Source organism: Triturus cristatus, chromosome 5_2 (assembly GCF_964204655.1).
Source record: "Triturus cristatus chromosome 5_2, aTriCri1.1, whole genome shotgun sequence".
Lineage (NCBI taxonomy): Eukaryota > Metazoa > Chordata > Amphibia > Caudata > Salamandridae > Triturus > Triturus cristatus.
Genome location: NC_140588.1, coordinates 1,033,485,351 through 1,033,504,889, shown reverse-complemented (window position 1 = coordinate 1,033,504,889; position 19,539 = coordinate 1,033,485,351). Strand labels below are relative to the sequence as shown.

The 19,539-nt window shown below is 44.4% G+C and overlaps 1 protein-coding gene across 1 annotated transcript in view; it reads left to right on the top strand.

Moving 5' to 3' along the window:
- AR (androgen receptor) overlaps positions 1 to 19,539 on the top strand; it is a 454,014-nt gene that overhangs the window by 253,402 nt on the left and 181,073 nt on the right. Inside the window, exon 2 of the mRNA XM_085608315.1 lies at positions 6,781 to 6,932. Within this exon, the coding sequence (XP_085464441.1) occupies positions 6,781 to 6,932 (152 nt within the window). The remainder of the gene's footprint in view (positions 1 to 6,780; positions 6,933 to 19,539) is intronic.

Here is a 19,539-nt window from a genome sequence, read left to right as displayed (position 1 = left end):
TGTTCAGTAGTATGCATCTGAGGTGGTTGCGTCCTGTCCTGGTGGGCATACTGTTCAGAGAGCACATGCCACTTCTGTGGTGCTGTGGGGAAGGGTGATGACAAACACATCATTAGCCTGATGTGACACTGGGAGAGATCAGTTTCCTCCAGTGTTCTCACACAGACCCCACACACTCTATTGAGATGCTAAGTATTACAATTACAGTATTTTCATTATTAAATCAATCAAGTAGGATTTATATAGCGCGGCTAATTACCCGTGAGAGTATCCAGGCGCTGAGGATCTTGCTGCTTCAAGTGGGATTAGTTGAACAGCCAGGTCTTGAGTGCCTTCCAGAACTCTAGGAGAGAGGTGGTGGTCCGAAGGTGCAGTGGGAGTTCGTTGCAGTATTTAGCTGGAGGGTAGGAGAAACAGCATCCTTTACTGTTGCTGCGGCGGATGTGGGGAGTGTGCGCGAAGGAGGCAGAGCGCAGGTGCCTGGAGGGTTGGTGGAAGTTCGGGCGGTGGTTGATGAAGGCTGGTCCTTGGTTTGTGCAGGGCTTTGAAGGTGTAGATCAGAAACTTAACATATCACCCATAGATATTTTGGTGATAAATTACAGATGTTTATTGTTACCCATATCAATAGTACTCATTTTATCATCCTCACAAGGATGAAAGGCTGCGTAGATCTGCCAGTATTTGAACCTGTGACGATGAGGTCAGACACAGACCCATACAGTGGACGCATATGTCCACTAAGCTACCAGACTCAGCAACCTGAATTTGTTTTCTTGAGGTGAGGGGTGTTGTGGGTCCGTTTGGGGAGGTCAAGGATGAGCCTGGCCGCGGCATTTTGTATGGTTTGCAGTCTCTTCAGAAGGTGAGCTGTGAATCATGTGTAGCGTGCATTGCCGTAGTCCAGGCAGCTGGTGACTAGTGCTATAGTGATGGTGTGTCTGGTGTTGATGGGGATCCAATTAAAGATTTTCCGGAGCATGCGAAGAGTGAGGAAGCAGGCAGAAGAGACTGCGTTGATCTGGGTTTTCATGGTGAGGTTGCTGTTCAGGAAAATGCAGAGGTTAGGAGAATGGTCTGTTGGTGTGGGTAAGGGTCCTAGTTTAGGGGCCAACAGGTGTCATTCCATGGGGAGGTGTTGGCGAAGATCAGCACTTCCATTGTGTCTGTGTTGAGTTTCAGGCAGTTGTTTTTCATCCAGTTGGAGATGCTCGTCATGCACCTGTGGAAGTTGGGTCTCATAGTGGAGGGGTCTTCTGAGAGGATGAGCTGGGTGTCGTCTGCGTAGGATATGATGTTCAGTCCTGGGCTCGGATGAGGTTGGCCAGAGGGGAGGAGTCCAGAAGATGGTTGTTCTTTAGGTGTTCTGGGAGTTGGCTGTTGAGGGGGAGAGGAGCAGAGGGATGGAGTGGTGGTTTTTGAGTTTGTTGAGGTTGGCGGACGGTTTCTTGAGAAGAGGTTTGGCTTCTGCTTGTTTCCATTCTTCAGCAAAGGTGGGCGTTGTGATGGAGAGGTTGAACAGGGTAGTTGGATTGCTGCTGATCGCCTGGCTCCTGAAGTTGAGGAAGTGGTGCAGACAGGGATCTATGTGGGCTCCTGAGTGGACTGAGCTCATGATGGCTGTGGTGGTCTGTGTTGTAAGCTGGTCCCAGGTTGTGAGTTGGTAGTTGGGAATTGCTTTTGTGGTAGCAAGGTGGCCGACTAGGTCGGAGGGGGTGGCCTGGGGTTTAAAGTTCTTGTAGATGGTGGAGATCTTGTTGTGGAAGAAGACCGACAGGGTGTTCCAAAGTTCCTGGGAAGGGATGATGATGATTTCGGTGGCTGAAGGGTTGGAGAACTCTCTGGGGATATTGGCGCAGTCAGTGATCCAGGTGGTGAAGTTCTTAACAGCCTGTTCCATGTTGGATGGGGTGTTGAGGGTCTCGGAAGAGGCAGTGTAGTTCCTCTGAAGCAGTCGTGGTTGGCATGGTGGTGCTCCGAATTTGTTAAAGAAGAGGTCGTGCCAACAGGAAAACTGTCCTACTGTAGATTATGGAGAAGTGAAGCATCAGTAGTTGTACCATTGTTCGGCGGCGGTGTATCTGCATATGCTGAAGAACCAGGATTCCTGGCTCTGGGTGATCTGCACCTGTTCCGCGGTCGTACTACGACCTGCATTAAGTAGGTGCTGGGAGGGGTGCTGGATGGTGGTGGGCGGGGCTGGCTGAAGCGGTCAGGGAGTATCGCCGAAGACGGTCGGGAAGGTAGCAGCCAGTGAAAAACAAGTACAGATACAGAAGAAAAATTACATTTATTAAGGACTAACTAGGCAAATACAATGAGGTAAGTACAAGTAAAAATAATAAGGCAATACAGTAAGGTAGATAGAGTAGAGACTTACAAGGCCCCTACAATAAGGCAAATACAAAAAGACTAACATGGTAAATACAGTATGAGAAATGACAGGGCTAACCAAGGCAAATATAAGGAAAAGCAAGGCAAAAGGCAGCGGAGCAAGGCAGGAACATCAGAAGCAAGAGATATGCTGTTCGAGGCAGCAAGGGGGGAGCTGGCTCAAGGATCTGCTCAATGGGGTCGCGCTGCAGTATCCATTAAGTAGGTCCTTGGAGGAGGGAGGGGTGCTGGGTGGCAGTGGGCGGGGCTGGCGGTAAGTAGGAAACAAGCAGAGAGAAGCGGCGAAAACGGACGGTAACGGAGCTGGTAGTGGAAAACAAGTACAGACACAAGAGAAAAATTGCATTTATTAAGGACTAACAATGTAAATACAATGACTAACGAGCAAATACAATGAGGCAAATACAATAAAAACTAAGAAGAAAGCTACTATAAAGTCTAACAAGGCATGTACAATAAGGCAAATACAATAAAGACTAACTACACGAAAAGCTTTATCTCTAGGAGGAAAAGTCCGTCAGAACCATGGTTCACGGAAAAACTTAGGGCACAAAAACAAACATGTAGAAGGGCCGAAAGGAAATGGAGAACTAATTGCGACCAAGACATGAAAAGGGAATATGCACGAACACTGATGGAATACAAAAAACTTATTATAGGGGAAACGCGAGGCCAAAAACTCTTGCAGGGAGCTTTTCGCTACAGTTAAAAAACTATCGAACCTTCCCGTCGGAAAAAAGATGGAAAGTAGTACAGAACTCTGTAATACACTTGGACAGTACTTTGTAGACAGAGGTACATCAGTGTATGGCTCTCTTAAGATTAATAATAACATCAAGGACTTAGCTAAATACTCCAAGCCAGACATGGATATCTCAACTCCCAAAACTGGGTTTTGCTTCTTACCTCCTTCAGTAGAACAAATCAGCCAGGCGGTAAAGAGTATTAGGTCCAGGGACCCAACGGACCCTTGTCCACCTAAGGTGATGCACATATTTTCAGACACACTAAGTGAACAACTAACTCTTATGTTGACAGAGATAATTCAGTCGGGCTACTTTCCAGATATGTGGAAAACAGCATCTGTGCTCCCACTGTAAAAAAAGCTCATTTGGATCCAAAACAACCCAGCAGCTATCGTCCAATATCAAGAATTCCATTCCCAGCCAAAGATTTTGAAAAATTGCTTATTAATCAATTGACAGAATTTATAGCATCTAAAAACTTTTTGGACCAATCACAATATGGGTTCAGGGAGGAGCATGGAACAGAAACAGCATTGGTTATGGCTGCAGAGGGACTCAGGAGTATATTAGACGCAGCAGGGAAGGCCGCCCTGATCCTATTGGATCTCTCGGCGGCCTTCGACACTGTGAATCACAAGATACTTTATGCTCGTTGAGCAGAACTGGGTCTCCAAGACTCTGCACTCACGTTGATGGCATCTTTTTAAAGGGACAGATCCTTCTCGGTCAAACTGGGAGAATTTACATCCAAATCCTTTAAATCACCTTGTGGAGTGCCTCAGGGCTCTTCCCTGAGCCCCACGCTCTTTAATGTTTACGTTGCTCCCCTGGCAGAGATAATCAGGCAGTGTGGGTTTCTGCCGGTATCGTATGCTGATGATACCCAAATAGTGGTGTCAGTCGCAAACAATGTGGAGGAAACATGTGAGCGTTTTAATGACTGTATGACGCAGGTTGATAAATGGATGCAGCTAAACTCCTCGAAGTTGAACGGTGATAAAACCGAGGTTATGCTGTTGGGATCAGAGGCAGACTTTTGGTCTCCTAAACGGTGGTTGGCCCGTCTCTGCGATTGCCCAAAACCAGTGGGCAAGGTTAAAAATCTGGGAGTCATATTTGACAATAAATTGACTTTTAATGCCCAGATAAACAACCTCTCTTTGACCATCTGGTATATTTTAAAAATTATTAGAAGAGTATGCCCATTTATTCCCTTCGATTCATGCAAAACGTTGGTTACGGCATTGGCCCTGTCCAGACTGGATTACAGCAACGCCTTGTATGCAGGGGTCCAAGTCCAACATTTATCAAAACTCCAGTGTCTGCAGAATCCTGCTGCAAGATTGGTGCTTGAGATTCCCAGATCTGAGCCAGTTGGACACAGATTGAGGGCCCTCCATTGGTTACCCATGGAAAAAAGGATTATGTTCATATCACTGTGCCTGGCCTATAAAGCCCTGCATGGTTCAGGACCACAGTACCTGAAAACAACCTTGAAATGGTATGTGCCGGCCAGAGGTTTGAGATCAGCCTACACAAAACTTCTACAAGTTCCTAAGTTTAAGCAGGTGAGGTGGGGAGGGCGAAGCTTTTTGTTGCGGACTGCTAAAAACTGGAACCTCCTCCCTATCGCGATAAAAAGCAGTCCTTCGCTTCTGCATTTTAGAAAAGCCGTAAAAACTTGGCTTTTCACACACTAAGTCAGCACACTACCATTTTAGTAATCCTCTGCGCATCAGACCTAGACGCCTTCGGGCAATCGCGCGCTTTATACATTTCCAAATCAAAATCACTAGGTAAATACAGTAAGGCAAATGCAATAAGGGCTAACTAAGACACATACAAGGAGAATCAAGGCAAAAGCCAGTGGAGCAAGGAAGGAAATCAGAAGCGGGAGACCTTGACCTTTACTCAGGCAAACCATCCCTGCCCTCATCCTAACCATGGAAAGTGCAACTTGATATCTTGATGGCACAGCGCATCTGCTGCAGTTATCAGTGGTTGGCTTTTACCACTGAGTGGGCGACTCAGTTTTTGAACTTCAAGAGGATGTTGATAACAGGGTGAAACGTTTCCCTGTAAATGCTTGTAGACAATTCAGTGTTGAAAGCAAGATAAATTTGTGGCATTAATATGCCTGCTACAGAAAAACTGTGTGCAGCCTGCGAGAAACACAGTGCTTCGCTGTAGCCATTTTTGGATACTTGTCTGGAATGGAAGCAAAAACCTGTCCAAAACCATGATGAAGGGAGTTCACAGACCTCTTGTTTTTTATGACTACGGCTTTGGAGACCATCTTTCTGTTCCCTCTGCTTAGTCTCTTCCTCCTACAAGTCCCACTGACTGCTGTGGGTTCCTTTCTGAACTCAAAGTATGAGGCGGAAGTTTTGGGATTAGTTGCTCTTCTAATTAGTGAGCTTCTTTATTTGTGTCAAGGCAGTAATTTATTCCAGGAAATCAGCGAAATCAGTTCTAAAATTCAGGACATGGGTTTTATAGCTCCCTGTCCCAAAACATGAGCACGGCTGTGCTTGGAGGGTGGCATAGCTCCTGGATACATTCATTATTTCATCCATCCATGATCAACCCAACAGTTGTGGTTCAGAAGAGTAACAAGACCACTGTAGTAAAGAACTACATAAGAGTATCGCTATTTGTACAAGGACATAACATGCTATGTGCATGTAAAATAACACAATATCGGTCTTCTAAATCACATAGGGATAACACTTATCAGAATGAAATATATCAAATGTTTTATGAAAAACACGAGCTTTTGTACCCTTCCTTCTCCAGTTGAGATATATATATATATATATATATATATATATATATATATATATATATATATATATATATATATATATATATATATATATATGTGTGTGTGTGTGTATATGTGTGTGTTTATATATATATATATATAGAGAGAGAGAGAAATTCATCCTTCAGGTGTCTCCTAATAGTAGCATTCTCACATCACAGGCCTTCAGTTAATTAAGCTACCTCTAGTGCCTTTTAAAGCCCTTCAGCAGTGAAAAACTAATATTGAATCAGGTGCACCTCTGTAAATTGAATATTTCATTTTGAATATGAAATTGTATATCCCTGCTAATGTGCTCGGAGATGCTTTGTATTCCTCTTGGTCTCTGTCACTCTCACGCTTCGTACTTGAGTTGAATTTAAATAGTCTCTGATGGATTTTGGATTGGAACATCTTTTGTCAGAATCACTTACTATAGTGAGAGCATGTCGGTGCTTCTCTCCATCTTGACACACTGGCCCCAATGATTTGAGGGAGTTTAGAAACCCTTTCTACTGGTTTATAATTACATAAGCTACTATGGCAAACCTTACTTAACAGTATCAATGGTTTCAAACAGGAAATCAGTGCTAGCGATTCCAGCAAAAGTTAGTGCTAACTCTACAGCATAAGTGTGAAAAAATATACAAAACTCGATGAGCGTGTGCCTCATCTGGGTGTTACCCCTATATGTAGCCTGGGTCTCTATAAAAGGCCACACACAGTATCGAATTTCGTAATTTTGCTCTGAAATTGTATGCACTGCACAACAGCAGAAACCATTGTATTACTTTCATGCCAGTGGTGCTTATGTTCACTGTTCTTTACTCCCTGAAGGTTGGAGCCTGGCAGGGAACACATTTTGCCCATAGACTATTACTTCCCGCCACAGAAGACTTGCCTCATTTGTGGAGACGAAGCTTCAGGCTGCCATTATGGAGCACTGACTTGCGGAAGTTGCAAAGTCTTTTTCAAGAGAGCAGCTGAAGGTAAGAGCAGCATATTTATTTATTTATAGTCATTATATGTTCTTGAGAGCCACTGAAGGAACATTTGTGTTTATTAATGGCTGTTTTATAGGGAACATAGAATCTATTGCGGATGATTTGTAACCATTAAAGGTCTGGTATTGTGATAGAATGGTCAGGGCAACAAGAGCATGAACTATTTTTACGATGTTTCCTATAGCGGGGGGGGGGGGTAGTCACACCAGCGACCAAGATGGCCACCTGGATGTGAAGCTCCGGCAGCTCATATCGGCCGAATTTCGTACATTTGCGGACATCGTAGACTATCAATTCTGCTGCACTACCATTACTGACGGCACCGACCCCGGTCGAGGGGGCTGAATGAGATGCAGCAGCCCCAACAACGGCAGTTATGCACCCGACCAGGATGGCCCAGCAAAGACGCCAAGGCCCCGCGGCGACGGGCTGTGAGTGAGCCTGAGTTAGGCTGTTGAGCATCGCTGGGCTGCCGGACGACTCCTCAAACATCCAGCTATAGGCGGGCCCCTGTGCTGAGATGGCCCACTGCATGAAGAGTTCACAAGACATGCGACTTGCGCACTTCTGACCTGGACATCAATGGAGGCCTGAGGTGTACCAACATGGTGGCGTCATGACTGACATGGTCGGCTAGAGTGCTCAAGAGAGAAACTAACTAATAGAGGCCTGAGGTGTGCCAACAGGACAGCGTCATGACCGACATGCGCGGCTGGAGTGCTCAAGAGAGGAACTAACTGGCTAGCTGCAGGCGCACATACTGCTCTGGCTTCTGGCGAGGTAACGCTGTAGCTCAGCAACCACCTGGAAGGTGCAATGCCACATGACTGCGGAAGAGCCCGGGGACCGGTCATAGTTGAACTCTTGCGACGGAGGAGGCTGCAGCCACATCGGAGAGGGCAGGGAAGGTCTACCTGAGTGCTTGTAAGTACCCCAGTTTTGCCTAAAATGGTGTACGCTCTGCCTACATGGGGCAGGAGGAAGGAAGACCACAGCAAAGTCAACCACTTTGGGCTCGCTATACCCTGATACTAAGAGACCATTATCCCATGTCTTCTTAACACGCAGTGCCTGAGTGCTTCTGCACTGAGGGGCTCGAAACCTACCTGCCACTGCTGGACGACTATCTGTGCTGGTTGCTGCCTCTGGTGCACCACCATACCTCTGCGACACACCAATAGCTGGGGATAAGGAACATACCACCCATCCCCCATACCTGGAAACGGGTTGAAGAAGATCGGAGGTTATGAGGCTCCCGGCCTCCCCCTGCACCCTTGGGACACTATTGGGAGAGGAGACCCCCAAACAATGCAAGCTCCTTTTTGAACAATCCAAAGTTCTGAGATACCGGACCTTGCTCTCAAACACTGAAGATGGCGCGACTGGAGACACCATACCTGGCCCCTCGGACAACACTGTGGCCATCATGGCCGAACTACACGCAAGATTCCCATCAATTGAATCCCGCTTGGATACCCTCGCAGTAGATTAGACCATGTAGGCGAAAGACTAGATAGACATAACACCAGACTGGATGGGGCTGAGGCGCGCATCTTGGAACTGGAAGATAGTAGCGTGGTGACTGCGACACATCTGGAAAAGCTGGAGCGACTCCTAAAAATCATCACAGCGAAGAATGAAGACCTGGAAGCACGCACACACCATAATAATTATGGGTGTGGCGGAATCCAGTGACACAGGCCGCCCGGAGGTGTTCATGGAGGGCCTCCTAACAGATCTTGTCACACCATAGAAGGCTACTTTGATATAATTTCCCTACGAGAGTAGAAAAAGCTGATATTTACTGGTTAACTATATTGCTACTTTCAAAGAGTTGGAAAGTTATAAACTTTCTATAGCCAGATGAGTAACTCCATGAATTTTTAAAAATGTTAAATAAGGTATTTGTAAAATGTGGAACTGACCTTGGGGAAGAGAGATCAGCAAAGGCAGCATGCATGGTGGAGCAGTTACATAATTGTTGAAGACAAGCATATTATATTTGGCTGCAGATTATTGAGGCCAGAGGGAATTCAGGTGGAGGCACTGCTGAGTCAATGTGTTAGCTTCAGGAATATGAAGAAAATGTTCTTCATTGGCTATTCCTCCCCGCATTGGTTATTCAGGGAGGAATAGAGTCAGATGTACTAGGGTAACTATTTCACATTCTCCATCATTGGATCCTTCATCCCTGTCGTCAGGCTGGGATTCCGTAGTACTTACAAAGTAGCAATAAGCAATGTTTTTGATGGCCACAGGCCTAACAACAGTGTTTGATCAGTAGCCCATCCACTTCATTTGAAACAAAAAGTAAAAGTGCTGATCTCTCTACTGCTCCAGAGGCCACCTTAACTCAGATTTTATAGCACAAGTGTAGAGGATAGACAGAGTACATAGGGAACATGACTGAGGAGGAGGGAGGGTCACATGTGAATCTATGAAACATACCTGCGCCTGAGAATTGGAGTTACGGGTAACTAATTTCTTCTCCAGCATGAGATCTTTCATAGACTCACAGGCTTGAACCAAAATAATAAGCAGTATTATTACCAGATAATGAGTGGAAAACATGCTCATCTATATTGGATCAGGTTATGCAGTACAGCTTGACCCACTGAGACATCTACCACTGGCTGTAGACCCAGGCAGCAGTGCTTAGCAAACATATGCCTGCTTCTCAATGTTGCTGTCCACCACATAACAGGTAGCAGTGCTCTGACGTAGAGTGCAGCTGTTGCCAATATCTGTGCTTAATTTGAGGGATAGTTTCTGGTGCTCGGTACTGGCACTTATTTGTCAACATTGGTGCTTGTTACTGTCTGCTGCAAGGTGACGATGTGTGGCTAATTACCACAACAGCAGTTAATTATTAATTCAATATACATTAAAAATGACTATTACCTGCTGACCAAGCCATTCTTATATCTTTGTGGTCCTAAAATAATCCTAATTATCACACTTGCAGGAGTGTGGTGGTCAGTAGTTCTGTTGTTGCTCTCATTGGCAGCATGGCTGCAGTTGCCTCCTGACGAGAGCCTTGGTTCGTATTTTATTTTTTTACAAATTAAGCACTGGCTGACATACTACTCATGCAGTGCGTGGTCATCTGTACCTTAGATGGGCCATGATCTTGACGGGTTTGCAAAAAAACGAACGTAGAATGGCAGGTGAAAATCTGAAGGAACTTGGGCAGGAACTATGGATTAGTGCACAGGTTTACCTTATCTTTTGTGAGGCGCAAGAAAAGTTCTCTGACTGTGAAAGATTGTAGCTCTTCTACCCTTCTCGTAGATGTTTGAGCCAGAGGAATAACTTCTTCCAAGAGAAATGCTTGAGATCTGTCCTATGAATAGGTTTGGAGGATGTTCTGTTCCTACTGTATCAATGGCCGCTGAACCACTGCACTAAGCCTCTGACACAGCAACGCAGCTGGGTGTCCTTCACATTCCTGAGTAAGAAATGGAGGAATACGGGAGTGAGTTCTTCACAAGGTGGAGACATGGAGGAGTATCTTCTTCGTCTGTAGACCTACAGTGACAGGATTCCATGCCTGACACGGGGAAAGTATTGAAGTATGTGAAACTATGAAGGATATCAACATTGGAGAACAAGAGTTACAGGTAAGTAACTTATTTCTTCTTGGCTGTAAGCAGTAGAGTCTAGCTCTCATGTCTGTTCTTTTGAGCTTTTTGGACACTTAGCTTTGTTAGGGATGCAGTTCTCATTTTGCTGTGGCTGCAACGGATATGGATTTTTTGGCAGGATTGTCTTTTTTATTGTCTAAATAATTGCACATGTGATGTGGTTGAACTACTTTTTGTTGGTGATCATACAGAATGAGACTTGCACAATAGCTTTCAGAAAGCCAGATTGGTTCTGGGAAGCCTGTGAGTATAATGTTGTAAGCTTCCATGTGTGGCATGAAAAGGGGCACCACCACTGCATGATCTCTGTGTATTTAAGGGTAGTTGGGAACTGCATGTATGTATGATTCATCCTATCAACCCCCACAAACCTTTCCCATAGAACCATTTCTACTTTTTGTGATGAGATAGAATTTATTTTTTGTTTTTGAATGTGTTCTTGCTTGCAGTGTTTGTTTGAATTGTGTCCATCCTCCGCGGACAGAAGTATGTGGCTGGTGGAAGGAGCTTTCGCGCAAGCTTCAGCACAGATGCATCCACTTGAAGGGGCAGCTGGCCTGGAATCAAACTTCGCCAACACTCAAACGCAAAGGATTATATTGGCGGTTAGATGTGTACACAGAATATGTGTAGAGCACTTTCTCAGAGTGTCGAGGTAAGTAATGTCCGAGAGTAGGTTAGATGAAGATCTGAGAAACACAAATATGAGCCAATCGTGCAGTCCGATGATAGAAACTGAGAAACATTTAAATTGCTCTTCTTTTAAGTAGATGCAAAGGCTCATGATAGGTGAAGGCTAGTGTTCCACCAGTGGACTTCGAAGAAAGAATACAGACACTTGCATGACTACATTGACCTGTAGAACGTATTAACCAATTACAAATTCTATAAACAGTGAATTGATATGTGCAATTCTATTTGTAACCAACACTGTTAAATGCAAGGAATCTATCAGACAAGAAAGGTAGGAAACTACATACAAAAAGAGGAAAAGGTTTTATTTTAGCTAGAATATTTTCTTGTTTAGATCATGGGAAATGGGGTTTTTCCTAGCTTTAGAGCATTAAAAATGTAAGATTTTATTAGCACAATGAGGAGAGTATAACATACTAAGTACCTTTGCGACTACTCCCAGCAGCCTTAATAGCGGAACAGCAGAAATATTATGAAATCATTATTAGCCCATAAAAGAGCCAGGGCTGTCTCCTTGTTGCAGAATCAGCAAAAAGAGCAACAAAAACTACCAGGAAAATGCAATGAAATATGATGTTTTGACAGGTAAAACCACAAAATCTATTTGTTAGCCAGTGACAATCGGCAGGACCTACATTTTTGAAGTGACGGAATGCCACTTGGACAGTAAAATGGCATTACAGATTACCATCCGTCAGAAAACCCCTTGATGGAAAGGAGGAGGGAATACTGGAGGAGCGCCTACCTTCAGAGGAAAAAGAGGAGGAGCATTTGTTAGAAGCCGCTGCAATTACAGTCTCTGGAGGGACCTGTGCACTCCGTGGATGAAGAAAACTGGTTATTGGGATAACACATGAATTGACCACCTCGACGACCAGATGATTACTCCTGCTGGCCACCAGTTGCCCAGAAAGGCCAGGTTTACGAGACCGGTGTGATGTTTGTTTGTGCTTTATCCACAGTTGTGACAGTAGCAACATATTTACTGAGAGACTTGATTAATCTTTCTGTAAAAATAAGCCATTATTGCCCAGTGGGTGGAAAGAGAGTTCTGCTATCATGGGATCTACATGGAGTATTATTTTTCTGTGCTACTCAGCTGAGCGGGAGTGAGCATCATCCAGGAGGACCTCTGCAGGGACCCCCTGAAGGAGCCCCTCCCACCTTCCCCGACGCATGGAAACATCAGACCCTTCCTGAAGAAACCCTCTGCAGACCCCAGCGAAATCAAAGGCTACTGCTCCTTGAGAAAGCCATCCACCACCAGCTCACCAAACTCCTAGAGAGAAACAACCTACTTGACGCCTCCTAATCTGGCTTCCATGCCAAACATAGAACTGAGACCACCATTATTGCCGCAACCAACGGCATCAGATCCCTCCTCAACCGGGGTGAAAACGCAGCCCTGGACCTTCTCGACCTCTCAGCAGCATTCAACACCATATCTCACTACACCCACATCAGAAGACTCCGCAATGTCAGCGTCCAGGGAGACGCTTTCAAATGGATCGCATCCTTCCTCTCAGGACGTACCCAGAGAATCCACCTTCCTCCTTTCACCTTGAAGCCCAAGAACATCATCTGTGATCCTCTAAGGCTCCTTTCTCAGTCTCACTCTGTTCCAGACCTATAAGACACCACTGGCCAACATCGTCCGAACCTATGGACTCAATTTCATCTCTTATGCAAACGACACCCAATTCATCCTCTCACTCAAGGAAGTCCCGCCGCCACAACAAACTTCCACAACACCATGACGAGCGTCACTAACTGAATGAGGACCAACTGCCTGAAGCTCAACATGGACAACACGGAAGCGCTGATTTTCAGGAAAAATTCCTCCCTGTGGGATGACACCTGCAGGCCCCCCGAACTCGGGCCCATACCCGCTCCTACTGACCATGCTTGCAACCTCAGCATTCTCTTGGACAGCAGACTCTACCGTGAAATAGCAGATCAGTGCATTCTCATCCGCCTTCTTCCACACCCTCTGCATGCTCTAAAAGATCCTTCAGATGGATCGCCATCAGCACCAGGATAACGGTCACGCAAGACCTTGTCACCAGCCGCTGGATTACAGAAACACTCTACTCTGGAATCACCACCCAACCCCTCAAAAGACTCCAGACCATACAGAATGCAGCAGCCAGACTCATCCTCAACCTCCCCAAACAGACCTGCATCACCCCCCACCTCAGAAACCTCCCCTGGTTCCCCGTCCAGAAGAGATGCCAGTTCAAGATGCTGACCCACACCTACAAATCCCTCCACAAACAGGGACCAGCATATCTCAACCACCACCTGAACTTCCACCAGCCTGCCAGACAACTACGCTCCTCCTCCCTCACCCTGGCACACATGCCCTACATTTGCCGAAGCCACAGTGAAGGTTTTTCCTTCTCTTACCTCGCCGTCAAGTCCTAGAGCGAACTCTCCCTCCACCTTCAGACATCACCCTCGCTCCCAGACTTCAGAAAGAGACTCAAGAGCTGGTTCTTCAATAAAGACCTGCGAGACCTCAGCGTCTGGATACCCCCGGGGGGATCAGCTGCGCTCTGCAAGTACTGATTGATTGATTCATTGAAGGGCCAGAGCATGTAGGGCCCAGTATCATCATCATTGTCAGTAGTGACAGTGGTGAGTCAAATGGATCATCCTCAGTAAAATCATCTACCGTGAAGTTGGGTCATGGGAATACCCCTAGCAACCACAGGGATACCTAATATTTCAACTAGCTTTCCTATAGGCTGACACTACTTGAACCCTGGGGAAGTGCTCTTCTTGGTTCTTGTGTTTGTAAGTTGCCTTCCCAGGTTGGTTGGAGGCAGAGATAGTGAGACGCCGCTGGAGGGCTGGAAGGACATAGAGGACCTGTCTAAAAGTATGGTTAAGGAGAACACAGGCCTGTGTGAGGCCAATATGGTACTCTGTTTGCCTGGCCTACAATTCATTCGAGAGCAGAATTAATCGGTTGTAGCGGCGCAGCAAGTCAAGACGCGGCTTGTTAAACAGTGTATGAAGGGACACATCGCATTTATTCACATCATAAATGGAGTATCATTCGTTATTTAAAGATAATAGTTCTGGTGCTCAGACAGGTATGTGAAAGTGCGTGAAGTGAAAGGTGCTGGTGACAATTCAAATTAACATAGCATTGAAAAGAACAGAAAAACAAAACTCCAAATTAAATTATTAAACATTAAGGAGTTTAGGTTGTAATGGTCGACGGCGTTTCGATATTAAATAATAGAGATCATCATCAGGATGAACAAGGTGTGAGCATGTAGAATCTATATAGGGAAAACTCAGAAAACAAACATTGGTCCCAAGAATATGACTGAATTAAACTTAAATCAGAGCGCTGCTATTCTGAGGACAGAGGGCAGGAGAACCCTGAGAGACTAGAGAAGGAGCCTCTGTGAATGGGAGGGCTAGCGTGCATTTAAGGTCAACAAAGGGGACTGGAGATAGGAGCATCCAATGCTGAAGTTGTTCAGGCGGGGAAATTAAGTGTATTGGTAAAAAACAACCATTGGTATTAAGGAGTAGTTCTTTCATTGCTAGCTACTTATGGACAGAGGAAGAAAATCTAGCATGTATTTGCCACCGAAGAGATGAGCGGTGTGGGAAAGACAGCAGGTATGGTCGGCCAAAAGGTGCGGGCCTCAAAGTTGGTGTGATGCTAATAGTCATGGGAGGGGTGCCGAAAATTGAGGAGGCGCCTGGAGCCAATCGAGGAACGCAGTGCGCGGAGGCAAGGAGAGCCGCTTTAGTGATTAGATTTACTGGTAGCGTCCACGGGGGGGAAATTGCTGCCTACTTATGGACAGAGGATGAAAGGCTAGCATGCATATAACGCCGAAGAGATGAGTGGTGTGAGAAAAGCAGCAGGTATGGTCGGCCAAAAGGCGTGGGCCTCAAAATTGGTGAGATGTTAGTTGTCATGAGAAGCCGATTTGAGGGTGCCGAAAAATGAAGGGGCGCCTGGAGCCAGTTGAGGAACGCAGCGCTACCAGTAAGTCTTATCACTGTAGCGACTCTCCTTGCCTCCGCGCGCTGCTTTCCTCAACTGGCTCCAGGGGACCCTTCATTGACCCTTTGTTGACCTTAAATGCACGCTAGCCTTCCCATTCACAGAGGTTCCTTCTCTAGTCTCTCAGGGTTCTCCTACCCTCTGTCCTCAGAATAGCAGCGCTGATTTAAGTTTAATGTTTGTTTTCTGCGTGTTCCCAATATAGATTCTACATGCTCACACCTTGTTCGTCCTGATGATGATCTCCATTATTTGAGATCGAAACGCCGTCGACCATTACAACCTAAACTACTTAATGTTTAATAATTTAATTTGGAGTTTTGTTTTTCTGTTGTTTTCAATGCAATGTTAATTTTAATTATACTCCATTTATGCTGTGAATAAATGCGATGTCATTCAAAAAACTTTGTGTCCCTTCATACACTGTTTAACAAGCCCCACCTGGACTTGTTGCGCCGCTACAACTGATAACTCTGCTCTCGAAAGAATTGTAACCCAGGCTACCAGAGTACCATATTGGCCTCACACAGACCTGTGTTCTCCTTAACCACGTTAATCCACCCCGGGTCAAAATACTGGGGCTCCCTTGTTCTCTAAATACACACTGTCTAAAGTATTGCATGGGCTGCATTTAGGAAAGGCATTGATGGTGTTGTACCCTCCACAGAGTTAGGCAGGAAGGGAAAAAAATAAAGAAAAGGACTGGAATGGCTACTTGCCTTAAGGCCAATGAAGTAAGAAATATGATCAGAACAATGCATAAAAGCCTTGATGGCTCCTCTTCAAGGACAAACGACAATAAGAACTAAAAGTGCAGTAGTTATTTACAAATGTAGGCAACAGTTACAGACTACAGTGCCAAATGCCGCATGGATGGTCCAATCAGTATGACCCCACCCTATTTTATATAGATCTGGTGTTAGCCAAGACCTTTTCATTCTTCTAAAAATATATCTATATATCATCTTCACGTCATGCAGCAACAAATTGACAAGCCTTTGCAGTTACCCAGTGTAGCACTTATTTGGAATACCAACAGCAGACACAAAAGTGACTGAATCCCATTTGTGGTTAACTATCATCCATTGGCTTTTAAGTATAAAAACATAATGCAAAAAAACATTTACCTTATTATCCACTTGTAAAAAATTACAATCTGTTTTTTGAAAACCGCCAGTCATTGCTTATTGCATAGCTTCAAATTTACGAGCGCTTTTTGTGAGCACTGAACTCAAACAAGCTGTAACAAATGCAGGGATTCATTGCTGTGATTCTTTTTTTTTTAATTTTAAAAGAAAATTTTATTAGTAGAAGCAAAGGTATCCATACAAGAGTCATAACAATAAATGCATGTCAGAACATTACAATAAATTAACGTCAAAACAATGCAATAAATTCATGTCAAAACAATACATTAGATTGCACTACACCAAATAAAATCAGACTTATGAATAAAAAAAAAAATTAAGCCATTAATACATAAAAATTGAGTCGTAAAAGTATTGGAGTTACAAAGAAATCTGGGAACGCACAAGGGATTCAAGGGGGTTTCAAAACCTCTTACTGAGACGGTTTTAGCTGGGAACATTTTTTGGCGCACATGTCAAGGTAAAGTGTAACAGGGGACCACAAGTCCAAACGCTTCGCTGCCATCTGTATAGGATATACAAAGGAGGTGTCCAACCTATGATTATGGCAGACAACATACCACCATACTTATAAGAAATTTTTGTAAAATCCTTCCAATTAACAGTGATCTGCTGAAAGGCAGCCGCCAACAGCAAATCAATCATTTTAGTATTAACTGTAACATTCTCCCAGCACGGTGAAAGACTCCCTAAGAAAACATGGGTGATAGAAAAGGAAAATGTAGTATCAAAAATTAGATTAATTTGGGACCAGACTTGCTTCCAAAAACTGTCTACAAGTGGGCACAAAAATAACATATGCAATATATCAGCTTTTGGGGAGGAGCATGACGAGCAAATATCTGGAGTAGTCACAAATCTGCTGCTCAAAGCGCTCGGAGTAAATAAAAGTCGATTATACACAAAGAACAACGTCTGTGTTATGTTAGCTGCCCTGGAGGATTTACGCAGTTTAAGCCATATATTATTCCAGAGAGCTACTGGCCACGAGAGTTGAAAATCTCGTTCCCAGGCTTCCTCTATTTTAGATTTCTGCCTAATGATGTCCTTCCCTTGTAGATACTTGTATATACTAGAGGCCGAGGGTTTAGTCTTAAGTAGGGAAGAAAGCTGTGAAGAGGGAGTCTGGGAGGTGGAGGCACTGGACGTAACAGATAATTGGTCAAACCTATCCATCACAGCCAACTTGAGTAAATTATATTTATGTATGAATGAGGCAGGTAAGTTGAACAGTTGTCTGAGTAAATGAAAGGGTAAAAAACTTGAATTTGAGAATAACTGGTGTATCCATATTAAACCTCTCCGTCGCCAAGTCTTTCAGTAAATTGGTTTATCACGGATAACTAAATCTTTATTATGCCATATTGTCGAACTCAAGAAGTAGTCAATAGTGTTAGGGGGCGGAGAGGGTGTAGAAGCCAAAAGTTTAGAGGTCAGTTTAATTATGGGAGTGGACACCGCCTGCGGTTTGCGCGAGAAGGAAAGATATTCAGAGAAGGAAAAAGGAGATAGGAAAAGTCGTTCTATTGTGATCCATAATGGGCAATCCTCCGAGGGGTCAAGCAACCAAAGTGAAGCCTGTCGCAGAACGAAAGCTCTTTGATAAACCTGAAAATCGGGAAAGTTAACTCCCCCCTCTGTTTTAGGACGCAATAATTTAGCTAGAGACATTCGAGGCCTCTTTGAGTTCCACAAGAATGAGGAAAGGGTGGAATTGATCTTTTTAAAGAATTTGGCAGGGATGGGAACTGGAATGTTAGAAATGGTGTACAATACAATGGGTGACAACATCATCTTCATAGTGTCCAAGCGACCCCACCATAATAGATAAAGGGGATGCCACTTGGCCGCTAAGTCAGCAATTTTCTGTATACATTTGTTCAAGCATAACGCTACCGTGTCTGATATTGAAGGGGTAACGTACATGCCTAGATATTTAATATGGGAGGGGCTCCATGTGAAATTTGAGGCACTAAAGTCCGCCTTAAAAGTGTACTTGGTCAGGGGAAAAATCTCACATTTGTCATTATTTAACTTGTAACCAGAAATATTAGAGTAAGCCTGTACCTCCGCCAGAAAGGCAGGAATGGAGGCACTAGGATTGGACATAAAAAGTAAGATGTCATCAGCGTAAGCAGCCAATTTAAGGTGAGTGTTTACTGATTGGAAGCCATATACATTTGGATTCTGACATAGCTTAGAAAGAAAAGGCTCAAAGGCTAAATTAAAAAGGAAAGGAGAAAGAGGGCAGCCCTGACGGACTCCCCTGCCTAAGTCAAAAAACAAGGAGATCAAGCCATTAGAGCAGATAGCCGCACGTGGATTGGAGTAGAGAAGAGAGATCAAGGATACAAACTTGGGACCAAAACCAAACCAACTAAGAGTATAAAACAGATAGGTCCATTCAACCCTGTCAAATGCCTTCTCAGCATCAAGTGCAATTGCCGCTAGGGAGTGTTTTAAGGATGAAGACTTAGACAGGACATTAAAAAGGAGTCTTGTATTGTCCGTAATAAATCTGCCCTTGACAAATCCCGATTTTTCCTTACCTAATAAATCAGGCAGGTAAGAATCTAGACGTATAGCTAAGGCTTTGGAAAAATTTTTATAATCAATATTTACCAAGGAGATGGGTCTGTAATTTTTCCAATATCTATGATCCTTGCCTTCCTTCGGTATGAGACATATGTGTGCCTCTGAAAAAGACCCGGAGGAGCTACCCAATGTATTAAAGAAAGTTATAAGAGAATGTAGCTTGGGCAGCATGAGTTTGGAAAAGTGCTGATAAAATTCTACTGTAAAGCCATCAGGCCCAGGCGCCTTGTCTTTTTTAAGTTGCTGGAGAGCCTTTGATAATTCTTGCTGTGTTAGGTCCAACTCCAGAGGGGCTAGATCCGGCAAAGGGTGAGGGGGCCTTTGGAGATTCGAAAAAAACTGAGATAAAGAATGATCAGAGGGTTGAGACTCCGAGGCATAGAGGGATTTGTAGAAGAGAGAACATTCTTTCAAAATATCGGCATATTTGTATTTTAAATCCGAGCGATCGTCATAAATAGATTCAATGTTAAGTTTAT